This window comes from Diadema antillarum, unplaced genomic scaffold (genome assembly GCF_040938485.1).
Source record: "Diadema antillarum isolate AM-2024a unplaced genomic scaffold, OU_Dant_1.0 seq00001042_RagTag, whole genome shotgun sequence".
Lineage (NCBI taxonomy): Eukaryota > Metazoa > Echinodermata > Echinoidea > Diadematoida > Diadematidae > Diadema > Diadema antillarum.
In genome coordinates, this window is record NW_027271873.1 from 433,336 (window position 1) to 458,319 (window position 24,984).

The 24,984-nt window shown below is 36.3% G+C and overlaps 1 protein-coding gene across 1 annotated transcript in view; it reads left to right on the forward strand.

Moving 5' to 3' along the window:
* Nucleotides 1-4,528: 4,528 nt before the first annotated feature.
* The window catches only part of LOC139743023 (plexin-A4-like), a 36,116-nt gene continuing 15,660 nt past the window's right edge, over nucleotides 4,529-24,984 (forward strand). The window contains exons 1-13 of the mRNA XM_071653528.1: nucleotides 4,529-4,534; nucleotides 6,003-6,140; nucleotides 7,013-7,108; nucleotides 7,325-7,418; nucleotides 7,932-8,122; nucleotides 8,696-8,850; nucleotides 10,118-10,139; nucleotides 11,751-11,884; nucleotides 12,839-13,003; nucleotides 13,496-13,595; nucleotides 14,395-14,634; nucleotides 15,806-15,994; nucleotides 16,573-16,795. Of these exons, the coding sequence (XP_071509629.1) occupies nucleotides 4,529-4,534; nucleotides 6,003-6,140; nucleotides 7,013-7,108; nucleotides 7,325-7,418; nucleotides 7,932-8,122; nucleotides 8,696-8,850; nucleotides 10,118-10,139; nucleotides 11,751-11,884; nucleotides 12,839-13,003; nucleotides 13,496-13,595; nucleotides 14,395-14,634; nucleotides 15,806-15,994; nucleotides 16,573-16,795 (1,753 nt within the window). The remainder of the gene's footprint in view (nucleotides 4,535-6,002; nucleotides 6,141-7,012; nucleotides 7,109-7,324; nucleotides 7,419-7,931; nucleotides 8,123-8,695; nucleotides 8,851-10,117; nucleotides 10,140-11,750; nucleotides 11,885-12,838; nucleotides 13,004-13,495; nucleotides 13,596-14,394; nucleotides 14,635-15,805; nucleotides 15,995-16,572; nucleotides 16,796-24,984) is intronic.

Consider the following 24,984-nt stretch of genomic DNA (forward strand, 5'->3'; position numbering starts at 1 on the left):
TGCGAAATGATAAGAGATAGTAAATGAGATATTCTTAATTGCATAGAATGCAGGGCACGACAGGCCTAAGGGCTTAACGCGGATGAAGCAAGTATAACGTCTAAAACCAAGGAGCTTCAAACATAAATGCTATAACACAATGATCCAATGTAATACAATGTAAGTCAGCCTTAAGCCGTTCTTTCTCTTTTACTTTATGACCATGCAGATATTCAAGCTTTCACTGGCAAACTGCAGTAATTACTTGACTTGTGAAGAATGCATCGGACCTCTCGGTCAAAAAGATGGAGACCCATACTGTGGGTGGTGCACTCTCCAAAGCAGGTAAGTTACCATTGTTAGCATATGTCATTAATTTAAGCTACTCGTATATAGGCCTACCGATTTACTTTACATGCTTTAGGGTATAACCACTCGGTGGGCTGTCACTTCCAAAAAGTTGAAATTGCATTGATGATAATGAATATATTTATGATGATAATATTAATGATGATAATAATAATTATGATTTTAATATTAATGATAATGATAATAATGATAATAACAATAATAATTGTAATTATGATAATTATTATTATAACTGTAATACTTTAACTGCTACTATTACTACTTATCATAATAGTAACGGTAATAGCAGCTCTTTATTAACTCAGGGAAACCACTTCAGTATTTACACAGCTCTCCAAAAAGGCCCTGCCATTGATATTTTCATTAGTATTTTCATATCCTATCTTCTAATATTAACTAGAAGCGTAAGATCATCATGATAGCTCATGATAATCATCATAATCATAGCTCTCCATGAGGACTTTCCCCCAAAATAAGATTACGTGATAACATTTGCCTGTGTCTATTGTTGTGCTGTAGTTTGTTTGCCAACTTCTTTCTTTATCCTCCTGTAGCTTATCCAATATTAATCTTGATACTAGATTTGCCACACTGCATACATGTAAAATGATACGGACAGGCACTGCCTTGCAAATAGATTAAACCTGTTTATATCGGCCACTCATAATAAAAGTAATAAACCTACGTAGACAGCTGGCCACTATTCAGGTTTGCGAACATTTTGATTTTGCCGCATGTAGTGGTCATGTACACGTAAAGATGTGAGGATGCATACAGACAGGTGACTGCTAAGACAACTTTGACCGTACAATGTATTTTATTTTCAAAGGTGCACAAGGTTTGACGATTGCCCTCTAAGTGAGCACGCCACTAGATGGTTGCCTCACGATGCTGCGCCATGTGTGTCTATCTCGGATCTTCAGCCTTCAGATAAGATTGTTTATGATCTACCTGAGCAAAGTGTAAGTATATGTCATGCTCAAAAGAGCCATTTGCTGCTGTAGAGAAAGTATTAATGAACTAGAGAAAGGAAAAGTGGATTGTACAGATACATTAAAAATGACCGTGCTTGCGTTTGTAGCTTCGCTGGTTTTAAGAAGTCTTTGCGGGCAGCCATTAGAATAGTTCTTGATGGCTCCGCTTCATAATCTTATTCGGTTTTATTACGAATTTTCTACAAGTGATTTGTCCTGTGGACTAGATGGCTCAAATGCATTAGACAGTCTCCCGGAGATATGTCTTTTGCTTTCAAATGCTCAAGGGTGACGAAATCGACTTAGTCCTAGATTTGCTTTTCTTATATTCATGTTCCACATTCATGTTCCACTTTCGTTACAGTTCCATACATGAATGTCAATGTGTTTTATGAAAAATTTACTTCGAGTTACATGTGTTTCACTTTGTGCACTCAAATGCATCATACAGCTCTACATAAAGGGTGATGATTTGAAAAGACGACAATCCATGACGATATCTTCTTCTGGCAAACTATTATGTTTAGCAGTTTCATCAAATCGCACACCGCTTTATTTTACTTCTCAAAGTGCTTTATCAAGAATTTTGTATTGCAGACAAATATAATTCAGAGAAGCGGGTTATAAATACATTAGACAGTTTAATTCAGTACAGGGTGACCAAAAACGGCGGCAAGGGCAACAAAATCCATTTAGCAAACGATATGCAGTTTACCAAAACGGTATTCCACATTGCGCAGGAGAGTACTGACGTTTGCAAGATAGACTTGCGTTTTGCATTCGAGTGCTCAAATATAATATGAGGTAGTTGAACATAAATGGTGACGAAAAGAGACGAAGTCGATTTACCCCACAATTGCATTCGCTTATACATTATGATATCACTTTGTTGGTTCCAGTTGAATTCATTTCCTTTTGCTTTATGACAAACTTTCTTCAAATGTCTTGTGTTCTCAAAATAGGAAGTTCTTGATATCTAATATCGAGAAGGAAAACTTTGGTAAAGTGCTGTGCAATTTAATGTAATATTTAAGCATATTTGTTGGCCAAATAGATTTCTTCACGCTTGTTGCCTTTCTAGTGCTTCACCCTCATTTTACAGCAGTTTGATGAATTTGAGCCTCTCTGATTCAAATCACTTGTCACTTGAAGAAAATTCTTCATAAAACACATTGAGAAACTCCCAACTGTAACAAAAGTGGCATATCAATGTCATGCATGAACGAAGCAAATCGTGGACTAAGTCAATTTCGTCACCCTTGCCGCCCTTTATTTTTTTTCGTTAAGTGGTACTTCAGTGTGATTCATAAGCAGAGCAAATTTTTGGGCTAATTCGGTTTCGTCACCCTTGCCGTCTTTCCATGTCACGATTTATGTTACACTGCCACATCTATTTAAGAAATCGAATGCAAAGCGTATGTCTTCGGAAGAGAACTTAGTTCGGATGACACATTGGCAATCATTGAAAAACGAAATAGTATGACGATATGGTATATTACTACAGCATTTTCTTTGGTTAAAAAGATTTCGTCACAATTGCCACTTTTTTTTTCGTTATTCGATAATTAAAACTGTCTGATGTATTTTCCACCTTCTTCTCTATATTCTGTTTCTGTTTAATACAAATTCTTGATCCCAGATACGATTTTTTAAATTCATCAGGTAGTGGTATGTAAAGGGTGACGAAAGAATACAAAGATGCCGAATTCGATTAAGCCACCAGTACGCTCAAATGTTTGTTACTTTGTTTGTTCGTGTGTTCATTTCCATCCGAGAAGATGGCTTGAAAGCTCATATTCAGCACGTTAAGCTGGTCTTCCATGGGGTCCAGTTGGATGTGAGGTGGGACCACTTCACCGGGTTAAACACCCTGCTCTTTGCGATGAATGAATGAAGCGGGATCTTTTACGTGCATGAGTTGTTACTCTCTCATACACGGGACCTCCATTTTATGTCCTATCAGAGTGTTTTGCCTCTTGCTAAAGGGGACGGTATGCTTACATACAACATTGCTCAGTCCAGACTCGGGCTCGAACCCGGGCCCTTAGGATCGTGAGGCAGACGCGCTACCGACTGAGCCAACTCACCGCCCTATATCAAATATCGATATAAAGTAAAGCATTACCGAGAGGTGAAATGCTTCTCCATGTTCTATACGATGGAATTTTTTCCCAAGAGACTCGCTTTGAATAGGATGCTTGAAACACATTGGGTGTAATACATATTGTAAACAAAAACGCTTTTCAGTCTTATATATCAAGTTTTTTTTTTAAATTCCAAATGGACACGCGCTTTCTGATTTCATTCCTGAAGCACACAGAGAGTACACAAAACATTGCCAAAGGTCACGAAAGAAGGCAGTAAAGACGTTTTCTCCCAGAAATTTGTGCTTTCCATACATGAATGCTCAAATACATGAGTCAGATTAATATAAAAGGAGGCGGAAATTAATTGAAAAGGCGGCAAACGTGACGAAATTGATTTAGCACACAATTTGGTTTGCTTATGTATAACGATATGTGCATATGTGTAATATGATATATGTATAATAGTATCTTTTAGATTTATAGACTGAAATATCAGACAGTCGTTAGATTATATCGCTCATCTAATTTGCATGCCAATTGAAATTGCAAATTGAAGCATTAAGATGATTCGCACTTTTGTCAAGTCACTCGTTAATCTTTTGACTGAATTTAGGTAAATGCCTTATTTAGAATGCATTTTGGTTTCCAAGACTCTACACCGTCTGTTTGTAAACATTTTGACCTACTTGAAAACGGGTTATGCTCGTTATTCCGAAGGTTCGTTAATCCGAGAAAACAACAACAACAACAACAAACAAACAAACTAAGGTGTCCACTAACGAATCATCGGTATTACGACTTTATTTCGTTTTCTGATCAACGAACCTTTCGAATAACGAACATTTCTTCATTTCCGGATTTGCGAACCTTCGGAATAACAAAACGTATTTCACTTTCGGCATCACGACCCGTCCCTGTAAGAGAAAATTTGCTCATAATGTTTCTTCTTTTCAACTTTTCTTCTACAACAGTTAAGAATCGTCGTAGAACAACTTCCAGATTTGTTCAATGGCAGCCAATACGTATGTGTATTTGAGTTATATGAGGTACCGGCTGTTACCAATGGCAACAGGATCAACTGTGTGACTCCTCCTGCAAAAGTTTTACCCCCGATACCAGATGGAGGTAAAAGTATCTAGATTGTGACACATTCATCCATATTTACCATTGTTTACCTCATTCTTATAATATCATATGATAACTAATGACACAGCAATAGGCTTCGTAAGGTTTCTTTGAAGTATTAAGAAAAGTCTGATTTCTCGGAAGTGTCTGTTTTACTTTTCACTTTTAACTATTCATTCCAACAAAAGCGGATCACATCGTGATGTCACTGGCCATCAAATCAACTGAAACTGGCGTTCTCTTTGCAACGAGGGATCTCTTCTTCTTTGATTGTAGCCGCATTGTCTCGTAAGTTTGTTATTTTTCAGAGTTGGTATCTTGTGCAGTGTTGATATATTTTTGTTGTTGTTGTTGTTATTTTTGTTGTTGTTGTTGTTGTTGATATTTCATACACTAGCTGTGGCCCGGCGGCAGGAGCCCACTCAAAATTCTTTTTGGTGACAACTAAGGTTTTGAAGTAGATTGTTGCGGCCGAACGGGCCACTAGACAAGTGCTAGAGAGAAACTAGTGTCGAGCGCTGTTTAATGGCATTAATTCTCAACTTATTATTCATAAATTGAAATGAATCACCAACCTTTTTTTCAGAGAGTCTATTCATATGCTTCTAAATGTCGAGCATCACTAACTTTCTAAATAACGTGGATATTACATAATATACCAACACGATACACACTTTGTGTGAAAGTTATTGATTCAGATTTTAAAAAAATGGGGAAAATCACGTCCTTTTTGCCAATGTTAATCATAATCTAATGATTGTGTAGACTTATTCTGTTTCGAATTGGAATTCAGACTTGTTTCCTCGTTTTTCTTTCATTATATAAAGATGTTCCTCTTGCGTCACTCGTCCCTGGCCGTGTGATTGGTGCATCTACGAGAACAGATGCACACCTGAACAGTTCAACCTGTTCTGGTGATAGCGCAGTACTGGGGACGAATGTGAGCGAAGTTTTACGCGCTCATTTCATATCAGATTATGTCCTATAAATGCATCATATAGGTCCTTATACAGTAATGGTAAGCTCAAATTGTCACGTTGCAGGAATATATCATAGAAACTATTATCATGATTATCAGATGAATACAATGAAGATTCATATTTTCATCTGCTCTTCTAGGGCGTTTCCAAACTTAAGGTCCCATTGTGTTGGGCTACCAGATAATGAATGATAATTATAATTATAATGATCTAGTGGACTCTTATATAGCGCTCAACTCGATCATGCCTAAAAGATACTCGTGGCGCTATGAAAAACAGAAATGAGTAGGATATCATAAGTTCCAACTTAGTATCATGCAACGTAAGAACAAACGAGCGAATCATCATGAACCTGCTATTTTAAGTTTATTTGTTTCATTCGATTTCTTTAATCTTGATCTCCAATATAATTATGCTAATGTGCATGCAGAAAAATTAGGTCAATGTTTTTCCTTTATGTCCTTTGCTCTATCGATATCACAATATAGAGTCACTTGGTGTCGGGTAACAGAGGACAGGAATACTGTCCCCAGTTGCTCGGTGTCCGTGAAGAAATTCTTTTGCCCGTTGGTGTCAACACGGCTTACACTCTCGTGGCGAAACATCTACCGACAGACCAGGGAAAGGTATATGAAGTTGAATTGGAGGTTATACAGTCATAAGGTTTCCATTTGACAATTATTATGTTTGACAAAAATAGATCCGACTTGTGATTTGGCTTGGACTCATTTGTATAACTCGTGCTGTGACTCTTCTTAAGGTCTACTGATACACGTTGTATATAGATGAAATGCCCTTGACATTTACAGAGGAGTTCATAATGCACAAATGTACACAAATCGTATAAATGCAAGGGGGGGGGGGGGGCACAATCTACAAGATTCGCTTTGCAGTGGGTCCCCCATCTCCATGCATATGTATATATTCGAAAAATAGTACAATTGTCTTTTCTTCATTGTAACTAATTTCCACACGTATTTTGGCAATTTATGCAAGTATTACAAATGTGTTCTGCTTATACATTGTATATACTTTCTCTGTTTACTTTATGGAAATGAAAATAAATCTTAATCTTGAATCTTGAATCCTCTTATTAATCCGTCACTATAATGCTTGTTTGTATGATCCCCTTCTATAATATAATGTACCTCCCTTTTTGTTGATTACTTGTGTTGAAATTCTTTACTTTCACGTACACTGTGCATATATGTTATTGCTTATGTTGCGATGGAGAAAAAAAATAAAATGAACTGAACTGAACTGAATTTTCCCCTTTGCAATGTATGAATGTTATACTGTAATTGTATTTTGTTGGAAATGGAATAAATGAAATGAGATGAGATGAGATGAAATGAAAATGAAATTAACGGTATTCGATTGAATTTGTTGTGTTCGCTATTTGCATATCACATTTACTCTCAAATCTATGAAGAATATGAATTGTAGAAGTAAGCTAAAAGCAAACTACCATAGAAGGGCTATAACTTTTATTTTTCAGGTCAGTTTCTACGAGTGCGTAATCGAAGTTGAGGGCGCTGAACAGAGTGTTAGGGCAACTCATTTCAATGAAAGCCGAGTCAGCTGTGACGGAGCCGTGAGTTCATACTCTTTTCGTGTTTCTTTTCATGAATTCAGCATTTCATGTTTAGATGATGTGATTTAAAGACGTATGCAGTGTACAACTTTAACTGTATCATTCGGAGTTCACAATTTACTTATATGCATGCTATGACGAATTTCAATTTGAACATATCCGCTGTAAGGGACTTACATTGTTTCTTATCTGTCCCTGTTTATATCCGTTTTTCAGTACGCCTACAACGAGGAACTTCTGCTGAAAAATGTTAGCGTGTCAGTGCGCTGGAACGGCAACAAGAACATCGATGACCTCACAGGCACCCAACGTATGTTTCTTATGTAAAGTTTACGATACACCCAGAAGGGAAGGGAATTAATGCAAAGGAAATTCCTTGAATCATGAAAACATATTCTTAAAGAAACTGCGTCCTACATAGACTTCATAACGGCAGTCTTGAAAATGTGAACATTATCAAACTCGTATACGAGACGAACCTTTTAATTGTGGCAAATCCGTAATAACATATCAAACAACAAAGCCCGTACTTGCAGAATTAATGTACAAAAGAGCCTACCATCATTTAAAACAACAACAACATCGTTTAATTTGAAAAAAAAAAAAACCGATCGTGATTATCAGCACATACTCAGATTGTTTTACATGTAGGTGTTAGTGTAAAGCACAGTTACCCTTGATCGACACTTATCGAGCTTACGGTGTCAGAACGGCTTTGATGAGATGTTTATTATTGAACATGGGTTTGAGTTAAACTACTTTATCAGCACAAACGTAAGAGCAAGATGGTATCTGATTAAACCTATTTCTTTTATCTTGCCAGTGACTCTGTACAAGTGCTCGGTGAACAATGAAAGCTGCGGCCGCTGTTTGTCGCCTGAAGTCACCCCCGCCCGACTTGGCTGCGGCTGGTGTGGCCACGACTGTAATGTCGCTGGGAGTGACGTCTGTAACGCCAACGAATTTCTTAACCAGAACATGTACCTCCAGTGCAATGGGCCTGTCATTACGTCGGTAAGTTGTCAACACAAGACATCTTACTTTTGGTCATAAAAATCTCGAGACACGACACATTAATGCCAATTAACTGGTAAGATGTGCATATTCAAAAGTTGACCCAAATCTAGTGATTTCCTCTTCATAATACCGCCTGTAGCTTAACCATGTCGCACTGTTTCACATTTGCTGAGAACGCAGTATGCCTGTTTGATTTCATGAACTAAATTTATTTTCAGAACTGCTATATATATATATACACATATATATATATATATATATATATATATACATATATATATATATATATATATATATATACATGTTCCTTCTACTTCTTCATCATCTTCTGGTATGAGCACGACTGGGAACGTGTAGGAACAGACAGAAGTTTACCTATAGCACCATTCATTAGTTTTACTTTTCCTAGCATTGGCATTATTCCAGCTAAATATTTTACAATGTCATCAATAACATAAATATCACTACACCGTAATTTTTTTCTTCCTTTTTCTGGTGAGGAGAGATGTGGAACGTTATAGCGTTGCTGTGTGTAAAGTTATCACTTGAACTACCCTCGATATTCGACAGATATTTCCTGCATCAGGACCGCTGGAAGGCAACACAAGGTTAGAGATTCAAGGAACAAATCTCGGACTCACTTTCTCCCACATCGCCAGAATAAGTATTGGGGACTCTAACTGCGATTTAGCAAATATGGAATCTTTCTACGAACCCGGCTTAAGGTGAAGAATAAAGAAAAAAAAATGAACTCCTTTTTTTTCCGTAAAAAAGTTGTGATATTGAGAATTAGTTCCGAATATTCAATTTTTATGTATTCCTGCCGTATCAGAATGGTAATTCATTCTGTGTATGCACGTACGTAAATTATAATGTGAACGTACTCATGAATACCTTCCTATATACCTACATGCATACACACACACAGACCCATATATATATATATATATATATATATATATATAATACACACACACATATATATATATATATATATATATATATATATATATTATACATGTATATATACAGATATATATATTATACATGTATATATATATATATATATATATATATATATATATATATTATACGTAATAAACTATGTATCCAGTGCGAGAGATAGTGTTCCCTTCCCAAACGTACGCGGTGCCTCATTGTGGGTGTAGCACATACTGAAAGAAATTAGACTTGAGGCGGACGTTGTTCTCGAACTTGTTCTCTGTTTTAATCAGTCGAGCTTTCGGCCTGTCATCAGGCCTTCATCAGGATCTACCAACAGAATAGTTATCATCTAAAGATTGGCATTATGTATATTGCATTATGACACATCAGGTTATTTAGATAATAACTATTCTGTTGATAGATCCTGATGAAGGCCTGATGACAGGCCGAAAGCTCGACTGATTAAAAGGGAGAACAAGATCGAGAGCAACGTCCGCCTCAAGTCTAATTTCTTTCAGTATATATATATATATATATATGTATATATATATATATATATATATATATATATATGTATAATAGAGAGAGAGGGGGGAGGGGATTTTACCTATTGGCTAGTAATGCATTTTTGGCCAATAAAAATGTTAATTTGAAAAATTTTCGGCATTCCACGCCTTCTTCAGGTGTCTTGACAAGAAGGAGTGGGACGCCGGGAACTTTAGTCAAACAAACATAGATTTTAATTGACTAAATATGCTTTACAAGTTTGCTTTGTAATATTTCTATATTGTTTTCAATTGTGCAATTATGAACAGGCAAAACAGCAAGAATTAAAGGGGGAAGGAAGGATTTTCACTCACTTTATAGGAAAGAGACAATATAAATTGATCTGTTGATAGCTGTTTTCGTCCTACAAAAAAACAAACAAACAACTACTATGTAACATTGAGACTGACAGAGTGCGCCCTTTTTTGTTTACATTTCATTCAAAATATGAAACAAATATAAATTTCTGCTTAAATCTGTAGTTTTTGGTGCTTCCATTAGAACTATCCACTTCTGGGCCTCAGTAAATGATACCATCTTGGTGTCACCTCTGCCAATAGTTTTATTAGAAACTCTCGACGCAATGTATATATCAAAGGTCCAGTTTACCTTTGGGAGCAGTGATTTTTTACATCTTCAAGATGTCACATTTGATGCATATGTGTATGTCTGTTGTATCACAAAACATCCTACCATATGAATTTTTCGTAATAAAGTATAACATATAAGGAGATATCAGTATTTTTCTCAATAAACCATAACTGTAGATGGTTATTCTGGAAGCATTCTTATTATATCTATTGTTCACATTTTGTGTATTTAACAATATTCAACATTGATTATACGGATTCAATTTTTTAGAGTGGTTGTTTCTATCCCTAACTCACATTTTATAACTGTTTTAAAGCACTAATGCTGGGTCTTCTACTTCAGGGTAATTTCAAAGTCATATAGGCCTAACTTTAACTTCTCACAAGGATTCACGCATTGAACAAAAACAAAAAGGTCCTCCTTGAAAAATGCAAATGAACCACAATTTTATTTCAATCCAACCAAAGAGGACCAACCTTCATTTTCCGAAGGAATATGAAAATAAAAATAATGAAAAACATCTGCAGATATTTAGAATTAGTTGAGTAAAAAGCTTTTTCAGGTATCGATAGGAAAAGTCAATATTTTGTAATGCAGATCCCAAATCAAATCCTTCCGCACAAACTGAATTTTCATCAGTTTTGCTCTTGGAAAGCGGTCTAACGTTCATTTTTCAGTGTTGAGTATTTCGTCGAAGCACATACTTCAATACATTCATACGCTGTTTCAAGAAAGGATATGAAAAAAAATATTTTTCCAATGAGTTCTGCTTTTCTCTGGAAAGCTATTATGGGTGCTTAAAAGCGTCACCCATAGATGTTCAAATAGTAAACTCGTCATGTCAGCATCGATTAAGAAAGATAATCGGAATACAAGATCTGGGATCTTGTCATCTCAACGCCCTGTTTTGGAGATGGTCAGTTGAAAAAACTTCGATCTCGATATGTCTACATCGAGTAGAATAGATGATTAGATCATATTTATTTTTCCATTTCCCCCCCCCCCCAAAAAAAAAAAAACCACAATCATAAGAAAATGGATTGAAGCACAACGTAATGAACAACAAGTATGATAAATATTTTCCATTATATACATAATAAGGTCACAAACTGTGAACAAAGTCATATAGAATTAAATGTAGGTGCATCAATTAATAATGGGCAATTAACTAAGCTGTTGGAAGTGGAGAGAACTGCCAGAAAGCTTAGATTTTATATTGCTGTCAGCTCAGAATAACAATCAAAAAAATAAATGTAAGCAGCCTTTGCTATCTAAACATAAAAAAGAGAGAACAAAAAAGTGCTGTGAATGTGCCGCAACCAGGAAAACGCGTCTGGAATGACAATGGTCATGGTAACAACAAGAATCCAGCTTCCTGATTGGCTGTTGCTATGGAAAGTTACCATTTCAGCAAGAGTTGCTATCCTAACATCTTTTGTAAAATGGGCCCTGGTGGTTCGTTTATTAAAGCATCCATACTTAGCTGTTAGCATTTCAAATATCAAATAAGGTCAGGTCTATCCGTTTTGCGTTTGCTGTACAGGATCCCACTGTGACCAGATTCAATCCCACGAAGGGACCCGCAGCAGGAGGGACAAGGATTACGATCTACGGAGAGTTCTTAGATACTGGGAGAAATATCACAGCACGACTTGGCAATTCAAAATGCATTGAGTTGTAAGCAACCTAAATATACTACTTTATTTATCTTAGTGTACAATCTGTACAATCTATTTTGACTAATGCTTTGAACTTAATTCGCTGAGAAGTAGTCCAAGTGGGTAGACATATTCAGTGTACGGTATTCCTCATATAGCTGACAAAGCGCGAAATGTTCTAATTTCACATAACTTTGATGCATTGACAACATTTTCCAATAGTACAGCTTTTGTGAAACTTTAACTGGGAAGTGGCACCTAGCGGAGGAGTCTCTAGAGTAATATACTTGATATATACGTTTGTTTAACCACTTATAAGCCTAACTCGACTATTTCAAGTAGCCTTCAGTACTCTGTGTGTAATGATATTTATCTTCACAGTTTATTAGTGATTATAGACAATTTTTTTTTTTACCTAAAAGAAAAATATAAAAAAATCCCTACATCTGCATTTGGCCTCTATCTAAAAAAAGTCTGTGCAATTACGACTTTTGGGAAGATGTTTTTTCCCTAATTGTCAGAATGACAATTTGAATAAAGACTTACTTTCTAAAAAAAAAATCGAGTGAAAATTTTCACTCTAAAAAGAGTGAATACAAAAAAGAGTGAATTTCGAGTGAAATTGGAGTGAATTTTGAGTGAAAATGCTCATTTTCACTCATTTTGGAGTGACGTCAGGGATCACTCCAAAATCTTCGAGTGATCCCTGACGTCACTCCAAAATGAGTGAAAATGAGCATTTTCACTCAAAATTCACCCCAATTTCATTCGAAATTCACTCTTTTTTGTATTCACTCTTTTTAGAGTGAAAATTTTCACTCGATCTTTTTTAGAGAGTAATTTTAGACGGAACAGTCAGTAGATCAATGGTCCATTTCACCCTTCCCGGAAGAATAGTTATCTCTTTCTTCTTTTTTGTTGTTGCAATAGACAGGAGATATATGACAGAAAATGTATCACAAAATTGTTGCAGGACGTATGAAGGAAGTGAAGCGAGCTGCACAACCACTGCTGTCTCTGAAGGATCACAAAGTTTGATCATGACGTTTGATGGAGCAGACAGATTCTCACCTGGCGCTTTCACAGTCCTAGCTAATCCCGTAGTAACATCAGTGAACAGAAGAGGAGCCATCATATCGTACGTATGCTTCACAGTCTGACAATAGCACGAGTATAAGTTTGTTAGAACAGATGATACTTACCACACTACGAACACAGATCAGAGAGCTGAAATAGACTTGTAATCAACGCTTCTTTTTGTATGTTTCAGGGGCGGATCCAGAAACTCCGTAAGGGGAGGGGGGCACGCACCCTCATTTTATTTTTATTTCTTTTGTTTTTAACAAAAATAAAGGGGGGAGGGGAGGCCCGGTGCGCCCGGGCCTGGATCCGTCACTGTGTTTTGTATTTATCTGTACCTAATATATTCAATGATTTCATTCTTCTATTCGGACAATAAAGGGTAGACGCTGGGAGTTTCAATATTATGCCAAAAACTGTTTCTGCTGATCTCCTGCACGAAGTTTCGATTGGTATAGCTCCCTTTCTAGGACATATAGTTAACAATTATAATGTTCAAAGTGTGATGTCACTACAACATATCGTCATCTTATATTTCCCTGTTTTTCAGAGGAGGATTACACATGCTCGTGACAGGGGAAAGATTTGATGTCATCCAAGAGTCAAGGATCATTTCACACTCCCTCTCATCTAGAGCTTACATTGCAGAGGTCTGATCTTACTACTCGAGAATCTGATTTCCATCGTTCGTTTCATGCCAAATGTTTTGCAAATGGTTATATAGTGCGGCACCTGCCTATATATTCTGATATTCTGTTTTTTAAATATACCCTTATTTAACCGTCAGCGAACTAAATGTCAGGGGATTGAATAAAGTGAATTAATAAAAAGTACAATAAGATATGAATCACAAAGAGCGCGATGCAACAGAAAAAAATTCTTAGCCACGAATAGCGTAAACAATATTAGTGATAAAAATAACGACATTTGTAAAGATTTAAGGCTTCATTACTCGGCAATGACAATTTGTGTGATCAAACCTGATATTTCATGAGGACAGCCCTTCAAACAGTAAGACAGACATTTTCCGATAAACATGTGTGAACAACATTTTGAATTACGTTATTGTTACAAAGTTAACGTACTCTCTAAAAAAAAAATCGAGTGAAAATATTCACTCTTAAAAGAGTAAATACAAAAAAGAGTGAATTTAGAGTGAAATGGGAGTGAATTTTGAGTGAAAATATTCATTTTTCACTCGTTTTAGAGTGACCTCAGGGATCACTCCAAAATCTTCGAGTGATCCCTGAGGTCACTTCAAAATGAGTGAAAATGAACATTTTCACTTAAAATTTACTCCAATTTCACTCTAAATTCACTCTTTTTTGTATTCACTCTTTCAAGAGTGAATATTTTCACTTGATTTTTTTTTAGAGAGTACGATGATAATTATACAAGAGACTCTTTGCCCGATACTGATCATGACTAACCCTGATTCCTGCTGAATAGGTGTGCGTAAACATGTCTCCAACACTGTTAACTTGCCCCACACCTCCTTACCCGGATGGTCAGTCACGTGGGAAAATGACAAGGCGATCCGACGCAAGGGTAGCAAATATAACCTTTGACCTTGACGGTTTCATCATCAGCGGGGGCATCATAACATATCATCCAGACCCGGTTTATTTCAGCATCGCTGACAGTGGCCGTATTGCCACTATCACTGGTAATAGGAGGCTTAATTTGGAGGTGAGTTCGCCATGGCATAACATGCACCTATATTTACCATTGCTTGGGATTGTTCCTGTGAAACTGCCCAACGTCTTAACCATCAGGACGTCAGAAGGCTTTAAATGGGACTGTTACTGTATGGTCAATGGGGGAAAAAAAACCTACTGCTTGTTATTCGCTAAATGCGTTTTGAGATTTCTTGATTCCTTGTGGATAAAAAGAGTAACTATTAAAATCCATGTTTAACATGAAACATTATTCATATTTTCTTTCCCAGTGTTTAAAACATGAATAAAATAAAAGAAACAATCGTCGCTTATTCTTAGAAAGACTTACAGGCTTTCGAAGAAGATGAGAAGTCATCTTGTAAGAAAAAAGAAAACTGCTACTAAGTAATTGCAAGTTGTTTGTTTTTTCACAAAGAATGTTTATTCACTTAACATTCAGGTTCAAAATGTTTGTCACATATGATACATAAAGACAAATAATACAATTTGAAAGGCAGCTACAAACAGCCTATAATATAAATACGATTCCAATTAATATTGAATACACATCCTTTACCTTTTTTAGACATATATTCATCTACTTTCTTTGCTTGCCTTAGAAATTGACAAAATTGACGAAAATCTAATGATTTCTTTTTATTTCTGGTAGAAATCTATAAAGTACCTTCCATACAAATAAATCACATTGTAACACTTCAGGTGTTCATTGTAACCAAGTATAAAAGTACTTTTAGTAATTTGAGTTTGATTCTGTAACATAATTTCCTGTATTTGAGAAATAAATCTTTGTGTAATATCGCATTCCCAAAACAAATGTACAATTGTTGCTGTGGAGCTCGAACAAAACGTGCAGAGGTCTGTGTTAGAAATTCCCATTGCAAAAATTAATTTATCAACACCGATATTTCTCTACAAGATTTTTATCGAAAATAACGAAGTCTTTGATTCAGGGTAGATCTATAAGGAACATTTTATATATTGATCCAGTCTGAATTTGGTTAAACATTCTTCCCATTCCCTTTCAGATTTAGGGGGTTGAAAGATTTTATTGTTTGTTTGTTTTTATTGGGGACGGGGGCTTTGAGGAAAGAAAGCCCTCACCCTTTATACAGTACTATTACTTCAGATTTCTGTTTGTTTTTTAACCTATAATATAACTTATCATTGTTCTCTTATTCAAGGGAGAATATTTAGATACAGTCAGCAACAAAGAAGACGTTCAAGTACTGATAGGTCCCGATGGAGTATGTGATGTTCTAATCCTGGAATTCGACAGTTTGATTTGCCTCGTACCTATCCCACTTCCTGGGGCTGGTGATTATAACGGAAGTCTTGGAGAAGGCTCCACAAAGTCTCTTCCTGCTGTTGTGGTAAAGCAAATCAATTGATTTGTTGTTGTTGTTGTTGTTGTTGTTGTTTTTGCATCATTAGATGAATTATTATGTACATTTGTCATGTTTGTGCATGCTTTATATTCAAAGGCAACAAAAATATTGTTACGTCTCAAATTACACCATGGCAAAATCACTTGATTATCGATTCAATTCAATTCAAATTTTGTTTCATTCTTCGAAAAGAGCATAGCCATTTCTCTTTCCTCAGAGAATGAGGTTACATAAGTAAAAAAAAAAGTAAACTGAGAAGAGTACATAATAATTGTGAAACTAAACTGTGAGAACTAAAGTGATAAAAACGAAACAATACGCAAACTTCGGAAAATGGAGGATCCCACTAAGAAGACAAAACTTGTAGAATCGCTTGATTATGAATGCTCAATACTTAATACTTGAATTAAAATTGTCTCGTTAGTTTATAATTCAATGGACATTTGACAATAAATCATGAACGCTCAATACTTGGTACTTTACTTAAAATTGTCTCGTTAGTTTAAAACGCAATGGACATTTGACAAATACAACATAGTGATTTGGCGTTGTCTTTTCATCAGGTCAGGCATGGAAATTTGGAGTTCCGACCGGGTTTTGTCAAGACACATGTGGAATCAAATATCCTTTCCATATTCATATCGACGGCAGTGATTGCCATTCTCGTCCTGCCGACAATAGCTGTAGTTATCGGATGGAGACTAACAAAGAAGAGGAAAGAAGCAAATCAGATCAGAGAAGAACTGGAATTGGCACAACGAAGACTGAGGTCCAGAATGGAAGAAGGTGTGCCACTAAATGACTTTTAAGAAAACTTCAGTTCTCTTTTATATTTTTGTTGCTGTGTAACTTCGTCGCTAAACTCGATATTCGATGTTTTTGGTGTTTGCTCACCTTAGAGAAAGGCTGAGGTATGGCATGCATAAACTTTTTAGGTGATCCGAGTATCCTCTCGGATCACCTTCTGTATCTGTACTGATTCTTTATTAGGTGATCCGAGTATCCTCTCGGATCACCTTCTGTATCTGTACGGAATCTTTCTTTCTTTGTTTCTGGACAAAATTTGTGCAGAGATTAGCTCAGAAAGTGCGTTGCCTTTCAATGTCAAACTTATACCATATATGTATCGTCTCCCAAAGACGGCAATCGAACTAATATCATGGTGATCAGTCGACCGTGACGTCACTATGACGTCATTATGTGAAAACACATTCTCAATCATATCTCATTAATGGAATCGAGTTTTTCAATGAAATTTACGTCACATATATTTCACGTCAAGTGCATTCTACTCATATTCTCAAAATTCATCTATACCTTAAAACGTGCGCGTACGCGCGCGTTGAAATATTTGTATGCTCAAATCGAGCTCAAATTTTTTTTGCACATGTTTCAGACCATTTGGAGCATTTTTTGAAAAATTGAAAAATTTGGGCGGACGCGTACGCGCGCACTCATATGCGCACGCACAGCTCATATGCAATAGAAATTTCCCGTTTTTTCACATTTATCGGCTGCCTGAAATGTCAAGGAATATTTCTACCAAGTTTCAAGTCAATCCGACTCAATATGACGTCATACGGGCCCGTCAAAGTTGAAATTCCGCGCGCGCGTCAATGGCGATATACAGTGCAACTATGCCAAAAAAATGACAATTTTAAATCCGATTTTACTCGTCAGGATGGACGGTGACCCCCCATTTTCTGTACACATTTTGAAAGCTGATGAGTTGTACATGTCATTTCATGGGGTGGCAATGCTGACAAAATGATTAAAAGATATCAAATTTCTTAATAAAGTAAAAAAAGTAAATTTTCCAAATGACGTCATCATATTTCAAGTTCATTCGAGCGTATCTCACGAGTCTTCTGTCAATTTTCACCCAGATTTCAGTATGATGTATCTTATTTAATTTTCTTTCAAACATAAAATTACAACATTTTGATTGGATAACGGTATCACCTCGTAAAAATGGATTGAAAGTAATCTTGCCAAATTTGACCAGTTTACGTGTTATCTCTATGGGAGTGCAGTTTTTCTGGAAATGAAAATTGACATGACTATCTTTATCGAGCACTAGCTCACTTAAGCTTCGGTAAATTTCTCCCAGATTTTAATATGTTGTAGCTGAGACTTTAGGCTACCGTAAGTGTTCCCCTTGTTTTTTCATACGATGTCAGAATCACGTCAAAAAATTGGGTTGAAATTCAGGCTCATCTCTGATGTATTGAGATATATCTTTCTTTCTGCAACTTTCTTTGCAATAACTCAAGAAAAACGGCCTCTATCACTTCCATATTTTGCACATGTTTAGTTCATGTCATGTGAATTATTTCATAAAATAACAACTACTTGATCGGACACCATCTTGGGTATGTAAATTAGGGTCAAAGGTCATAAGTGTTTCACCCTGTATCTTAGTGAATACATGTCCTATCTTTCCCACATTTTGCACACGCAAAGACCATGTTACAAGGATCATTTCACAAAATAACTACTTTTTACTCAGTTGCCATCTTGTCTGTGCAAATTTAGGTCAAAGGTCATATGTACTTCTTTTTGTGTCTTCGTTATGACGTGTAATCTCTATGGGAGGGAATTTTTAGGTGATCCGAGTATCCTCTCGGATCACCTTCTGTATCTGTACTGATTCTTTATTAGGTGATCCGAGTATCCTCTCGGATCACCTATTGTTTCTGTACGGATTCTTTCTTTATTTCTATCTCCTCAAAAGTTGTGCAGAGGTTAGCTCAGAAAGTGCATTGCCTCTCAATGTCAGACTTATACCATATATGTATCATGTCGCAAAGACGACAGCGCAAGTAAAATCATAGTGATCAGTCGACCGTGACGTCACTATGACGTCATTATATGAAAACACATTTTCATGCATATCTCATTAATGGAATGGAATATTTCAATGAAATTTACGTCACATATATTTCAAGTCAAGCGCATTTTACTCATATTCTCAAAATTCATTTTTATCTCAAAACGCGCGCGTACGCGCGCGTTGAAATATTTGTATGCTCAAATCGAGCTCAAATTTTTTTTGCACACGTTTCAGATCATTTGGAGCATTTTTTGAAAAATTGAAAAAATTGGATGGACGCGTACGCGCGCGCACATATTCGCACGCACAGCTAGTATGCAATAGAAATTTTCAGTTTTTTTACACGGATGGGATGTCCAAAATGTCAAGGAATATTTCTACCAAGTTTCAAGTCGATCCGACTCAATATGACGTCATACGGGCCCGTCAAACTCAAAATTCCGCGCGTGCGTCAATGGGGATACACAGTGCAACTATGCCAAACAACCGCCAATTTTAAATCGGATTTTACTCGTCAGGATGGACGGTGACCCCCCATTTTCTTGACATATTCTGAAAGCTGATGAGTTGTACATGTTATTTCATGGGTTGGCTATGCTGACAAAATGATTAAAAGATATCAAATTTCTTAATAAAGTCAAAAAAGTAAATTTTCAAAATGACGTCATCAAATTCCAAGTTTACTCGAGCGTATCTCACTTATCCTTTGCCATTCTTCAGCCAAATTTCAATATGTTGAAGCTTATGAAATGTTCTTTCATAAATGTAAAAACACAATTTTGATTTAATGACGGCATCACCTCCTAAAAATGGATTGAATGTAACCTTGTCAAATTTGACCAGTTTACGTGTAATCTCTATGGCAGTGCAGTTTTTCTGGAAATGAAAATTGACATTACTATCTTTATCGAGCACTAGCTCACTTATGCTTCGGTGAATTTCTACAAGATTTCGATATGTTGTAGCGGAGACTTTGGGCTATCGTTAGTGTGCCCTTCGTTTTTTCATACGATGTCGGGATCACGTCAAAAAACTTGGTTGAAATTAAAGTTTATCTTCGATGTATTGAAATATTTCTTTCTTTTTGCAACTTTATATGCAATAACTCAAGAAAAACATACCCTATCACCACCATATTTTGCACATGTTTAGTTCATGTCACGAACATTATTTCATAAAATAACAACTACTTGATCAGACGCCATCTTGGGTATGTAAATTAGGGTCAAAGGTCATAAATGTTTCATCCTGTATCTTGGTGAATACATATCCTATCTTTCCCATATTTTGCACACGTAAAGACCATGTTACAAGGATCATTTCACAAATTAACTACTTCTTGCTCAGATGTCATCTTGTCTATGCAAAGTTGTGTCAAAGGTCATATGTACTTCTTTCTTTATCTTCGTTATGACGTGGTATCTCTATGGGAGGGAATTTTTTTAAATGTGAAAATTGACATGATTGTCTTTATCGAGCACCAGCTCACTTACCCTTCGGTGAATTTCTCCTCGATTTTGATATGTTGTAGCTGAGACTGTGCGCTATCGAATGTGTGCCTTCCTTTCTTCATACAATGTCGGAATCATATAAAAAAAACTTGGTTGAAATTAAAGCTTATCTTCGATGTATTGAGATATTCCTATGTTTCTGCAACTTTCTTTGCAATAACTCAAGAAAAACAGCCCCTATCACTCCCATATTTTGCACATGTTTAGTTCATGTCACGTACATTATTTCATAAAATAACAACTACTTGATCGGACAACATCTTGGGTATGTAAATTAGGGTCAAAGGTCACAAATGTTTCATCTTGTATCTTGGTGAATACATGTCTTATCTTTCCCATATTTTGCACACGCAAAGATCATGTTACAAGAATCATTTCACAAAATAACCACTTTTTGCTCAGATGCCATCTAGGTTGTGCAAAGTGGGGTCAAAGGTCATATGTACTTGTTGTTGTATCTTCGTTATAGTGTATACAGATTTGGTACCAAAGATAGCAGATATGACTCCCTTTTCTAAATGAGAATCCAAACATCACACGGCCAATGTCTCTGACCACAGATGAAACCTGCATGGTCATGCCTATTGCGATCAGGACTTGAATCATTGATTAAAAAAAAGATCGGATCACCTTAATTTGTCAGTGATGACAAATTACAATCTCTAGTTCTTCTTTCTTTGTTTCTTTCTTTATTTCTCCTCAAAAGTTGTGCAGAGGTTAGCTCAGAAAGTGCTATGCCTATCAAGTTCAAACTTATACCATGTATGTATCGTGTCCCAAAGACGACAGATCAAGTAAAATCATTGTGATCAGTTGACCGTGACGTCACTATGACGTCATTATATGAAAACACATTCTCAATCATATCTCATTAATGGGATGGAATTTTTAAATGAAATTTACGTCACATATATTTCAAGTCAAGCGAATTCTATTCATATTGTCAAAATTTATATTTTCTCTTAAAACGTGCGCGTACGCGCGCGTTGAAATATTTGTATGCTCCAATCAAGCCCAAAATTTTTTTGCACACGTTTCAGACCATTTAGAGCATTTTTTGAAAAAATGAAAAAATCGGACGGACGCGTACGCGCGCGCGCATATACGCACGCACAGCTCATATGCAATCGAAATTTCCCATTTTTTTCACTGTGATCAGATGTCTGAAATGTGAAGAAATATTTCTACCAAGTTTCAAGTCAATCCGACTCAATATGACGTCATACGGGCCCGTCAAAGTTGAAATTCCGCGCGCGCGTCAATGGCGATAGACAGTGCAACTATGCCAAAAAACCGCAAATCTTAAATCCGATTTTACTCGTCAGGATGGACGGTGACCCCCCATTTCCTTTACATATTCTGAAAGCTGATGAGTTGTATATGTCATTTCATGGGTTGGCGATGCTGAAAAAATGATTAAAAGATATCAAATGTCTTAATAAAGTAAAAAAAGTAAATTTTCAAAATGACGTCATCAAATTTCAAGTTTACTCGAGCGTATCTCACTTATCCTTTGCCAATTTTCACCCAAATTTCAATATGTTGTAGCTTATGAAATGCTCTTTCATAAATTAAATACACAATTTTCATTAGATGACGACATCACCTCGAAAAAATGGATTGAAGGTAACCTTGTCAAATTTGACCAGTTTACGTGTAATCTCTATGGGAGTGCAATTTTTATGGAAATGAAAATTGACATGACTATCTTTATCGAGCACTAGCTCACTTATGCTTTAGTGAATTTCTCTAAGGTTTTAATATGTTGTAGCTGAGACGTAGGGCTATCGTAAGTGTGCCCTTTGTTTTTTCATACGTTGTCGGGATCACGTGAAAAAACTTGGTTGAAATTAAAGTTTATCTTCGATGTATTGAGATATTCCTTTCTTTTTGCAACTTTATGTGCAATAACTCAAGAAAAACATACCCTATCACCACCATATTTTGCACATGTTTAGTTCATGTCACGAACATTATTTCATAAAATAACAACTACTTGATCAGACGCCATCTTGGGTATGTAAATTAGGGTCAAAGGTCATAAATGTTTCATCCTGTATCTTGGTGAATACATGACCTATCTTTCCCATATTTTGCACACGTAAAATCCATGTTACAGGGATCATTTCATAAAATAACCACTTTTTGCTCAGATGCCATCTTGTCTGTGCAAAGTGGGGTCAAAGGTCATATGTACTTCTTTTTCTATGTTCGCTATGACGTGTTATCTCTATGGGAGGGAATTTTTTAGATGTGAAAATTGACATGACTCTCTTTATCGAGCACTATCTTACTTATGCTTCGGTGAATTTCTCTCAGATTTTGATATGTTGTAGCTGAGACTTTGCAGTATCAGGACTCGAATCATTGATAAAAAAAATCGGATCACCTTAATTTGTCAGTGATGACAAATTACAATCTCTAGTTCTTCTTTCTTTGTTTCTTTCTTTATTTCTCCTCAAAAGTTGTGCAGAGGTTAGCTCAGAAAGTGCTATGCCTATCAAGTTCAAACTTATACCATGTATGTATCGTGTCCCAAAGACGACAGATCAAGTAAAATCATTGTGATCAGTTGACCGTGACGTCACTATGACGTCATTATATGAAAACACATTCTCAATCATATCTCATTAATGGGATGGAATTTTTAAATGAAATTTACGTCACATATATTTCAAGTCAAGCGAATTCTATTCATATTGTCAAAATTTATATTTTCTCTTAAAACGTGCGCGTACGCGCGCGTTGAAATATTTGTATGCTCCAATCAAGCCCAAAATTTTTTTGCACACGTTTCAGACCATTTAGAGCATTTTTTGAAAAAATGAAAAAATCGGACGGACGCGTACGCGCGCGCGCATATACGCACGCACAGCTCATATGCAATCGAAATTTCCCATTTTTTTCACTGTGATCAGATGTCTGAAATGTGAAGGAATATTTCTACCAAGTTTCAAGTCAATCCGACTCAATATGACGTCATACGGGCCCGTCAAAGTTGAAATTCCGCGCGCGCGTCAATGGCGATAGACAGTGCAACTATGCCAAAAAACCGCAAATCTTAAATCCGATTTTACTCGTCAGGATGGACGGTGACCCCCCATTTCCTTTACATATTCTGAAAGCTGATGAGTTGTATATGTCATTTCATGGGTTGGCGATGCTGAAAAAATGATTAAAAGATATCAAATTTCTTAATAAAGTAAAAAAAGTAAATTTTCAAAATGACGTCATCAAATTTCAAGTTTACTCGAGCGTATCTCACTTATCCTTTGCCAATTTTCACCCAAATTTCAATATGTTGTAGCTTATGAAATGCTCTTTCATAAATTAAATACACAATTTTCATTAGATGACGACATCACCTCGCAAAAATGGATTGAAGGTAACCTTGTCAAATTTGACCAGTTTACGTGTAATCTCTATGGGAGTGCAATTTTTATGGAAATGAAAATTGACATGACTATCTTTATCGAGCACTAGCTCACTTATGCTTTAGTGAATTTCTGTAAGGTTTTAATATGTTGTAGCTGAGACGTAGGGCTATCGTAAGTGTGCCCTTTGTTTTTTCATACGTTGTCGGGATCACGTGAAAAAACTTGGTTGAAATTAAAGTTTATCTTCGATGTATTGAGATATTCCTTTCTTTTTGCAACTTTATGTGCAATAACTCAAGAAAAACATACCCTATCACCACCATATTTTGCACATGTTTAGTTCATGTCACGAACATTATTTCATAAAATAACAACTACTTGATCAGACGCCATCTTGGGTATGTAAATTAGGGTCAAAGGTCATAAATGTTTCATCCTGTATCTTGGTGAATACATGACCTATCTTTCCCATATTTTGCACACGTAAAATCCATGTTACAGGGATCATTTCATAAAATAACCACTTTTTGCTCAGATGCCATCTTGTCTGTGCAAAGTGGGGTCAAAGGTCATATGTACTTCTTTTTCTATGTTCGCTATGACGTGTTATCTCTATGGGAGGGAATTTTTTAGATGTGAAAATTGACATGACTCTCTTTATCGAGCACTATCTTACTTATGCTTCGGTGAATTTCTCTCAGATTTTGATATGTTGTAGCTGAGACTTTGCAGTATCAGGACTCGAATCATTGATAAAAAAAATCGGATCACCTTAATTTGTCAGTGATGACAAATTACAATCTCTAGTTACATTTTCAGCTTCTTCTCGAAAAAATTAGGACGGATCTTCACCGAACTTGGCTGGTATCATTGAAAAAGAATAACTAGAACCGGAAGTGATATACCTATGTAAATGTTACGAAAAAGTAGACTGGTGACTGTAATTTCAAGTTTGTTCATGGTAGATTTTGGGGATGCCCTAGCCTTTTGTCAAGACCCTCACGCTGTGTGGTGAAAAGAGGCCAGCTGAGTGGGTTGCGCGTGTGGTGCGTGTCGCGCTAGGATGAGCTCTCTCCGCTCGCCCGTTTACAGCGAGAGGGCCTTACAAAAGGCTAGGGTGGCCCTGGAGGCCGTGTTGGGGGGGGGGGGGGGTGCGAGGATCAAATTAAGGCCAAATTTGCACATTTTCATCTCCTTTTTGAAAACATATCGTCAATCCAGATATACTGTATTATTAAGGTGATTTCTTCCTCT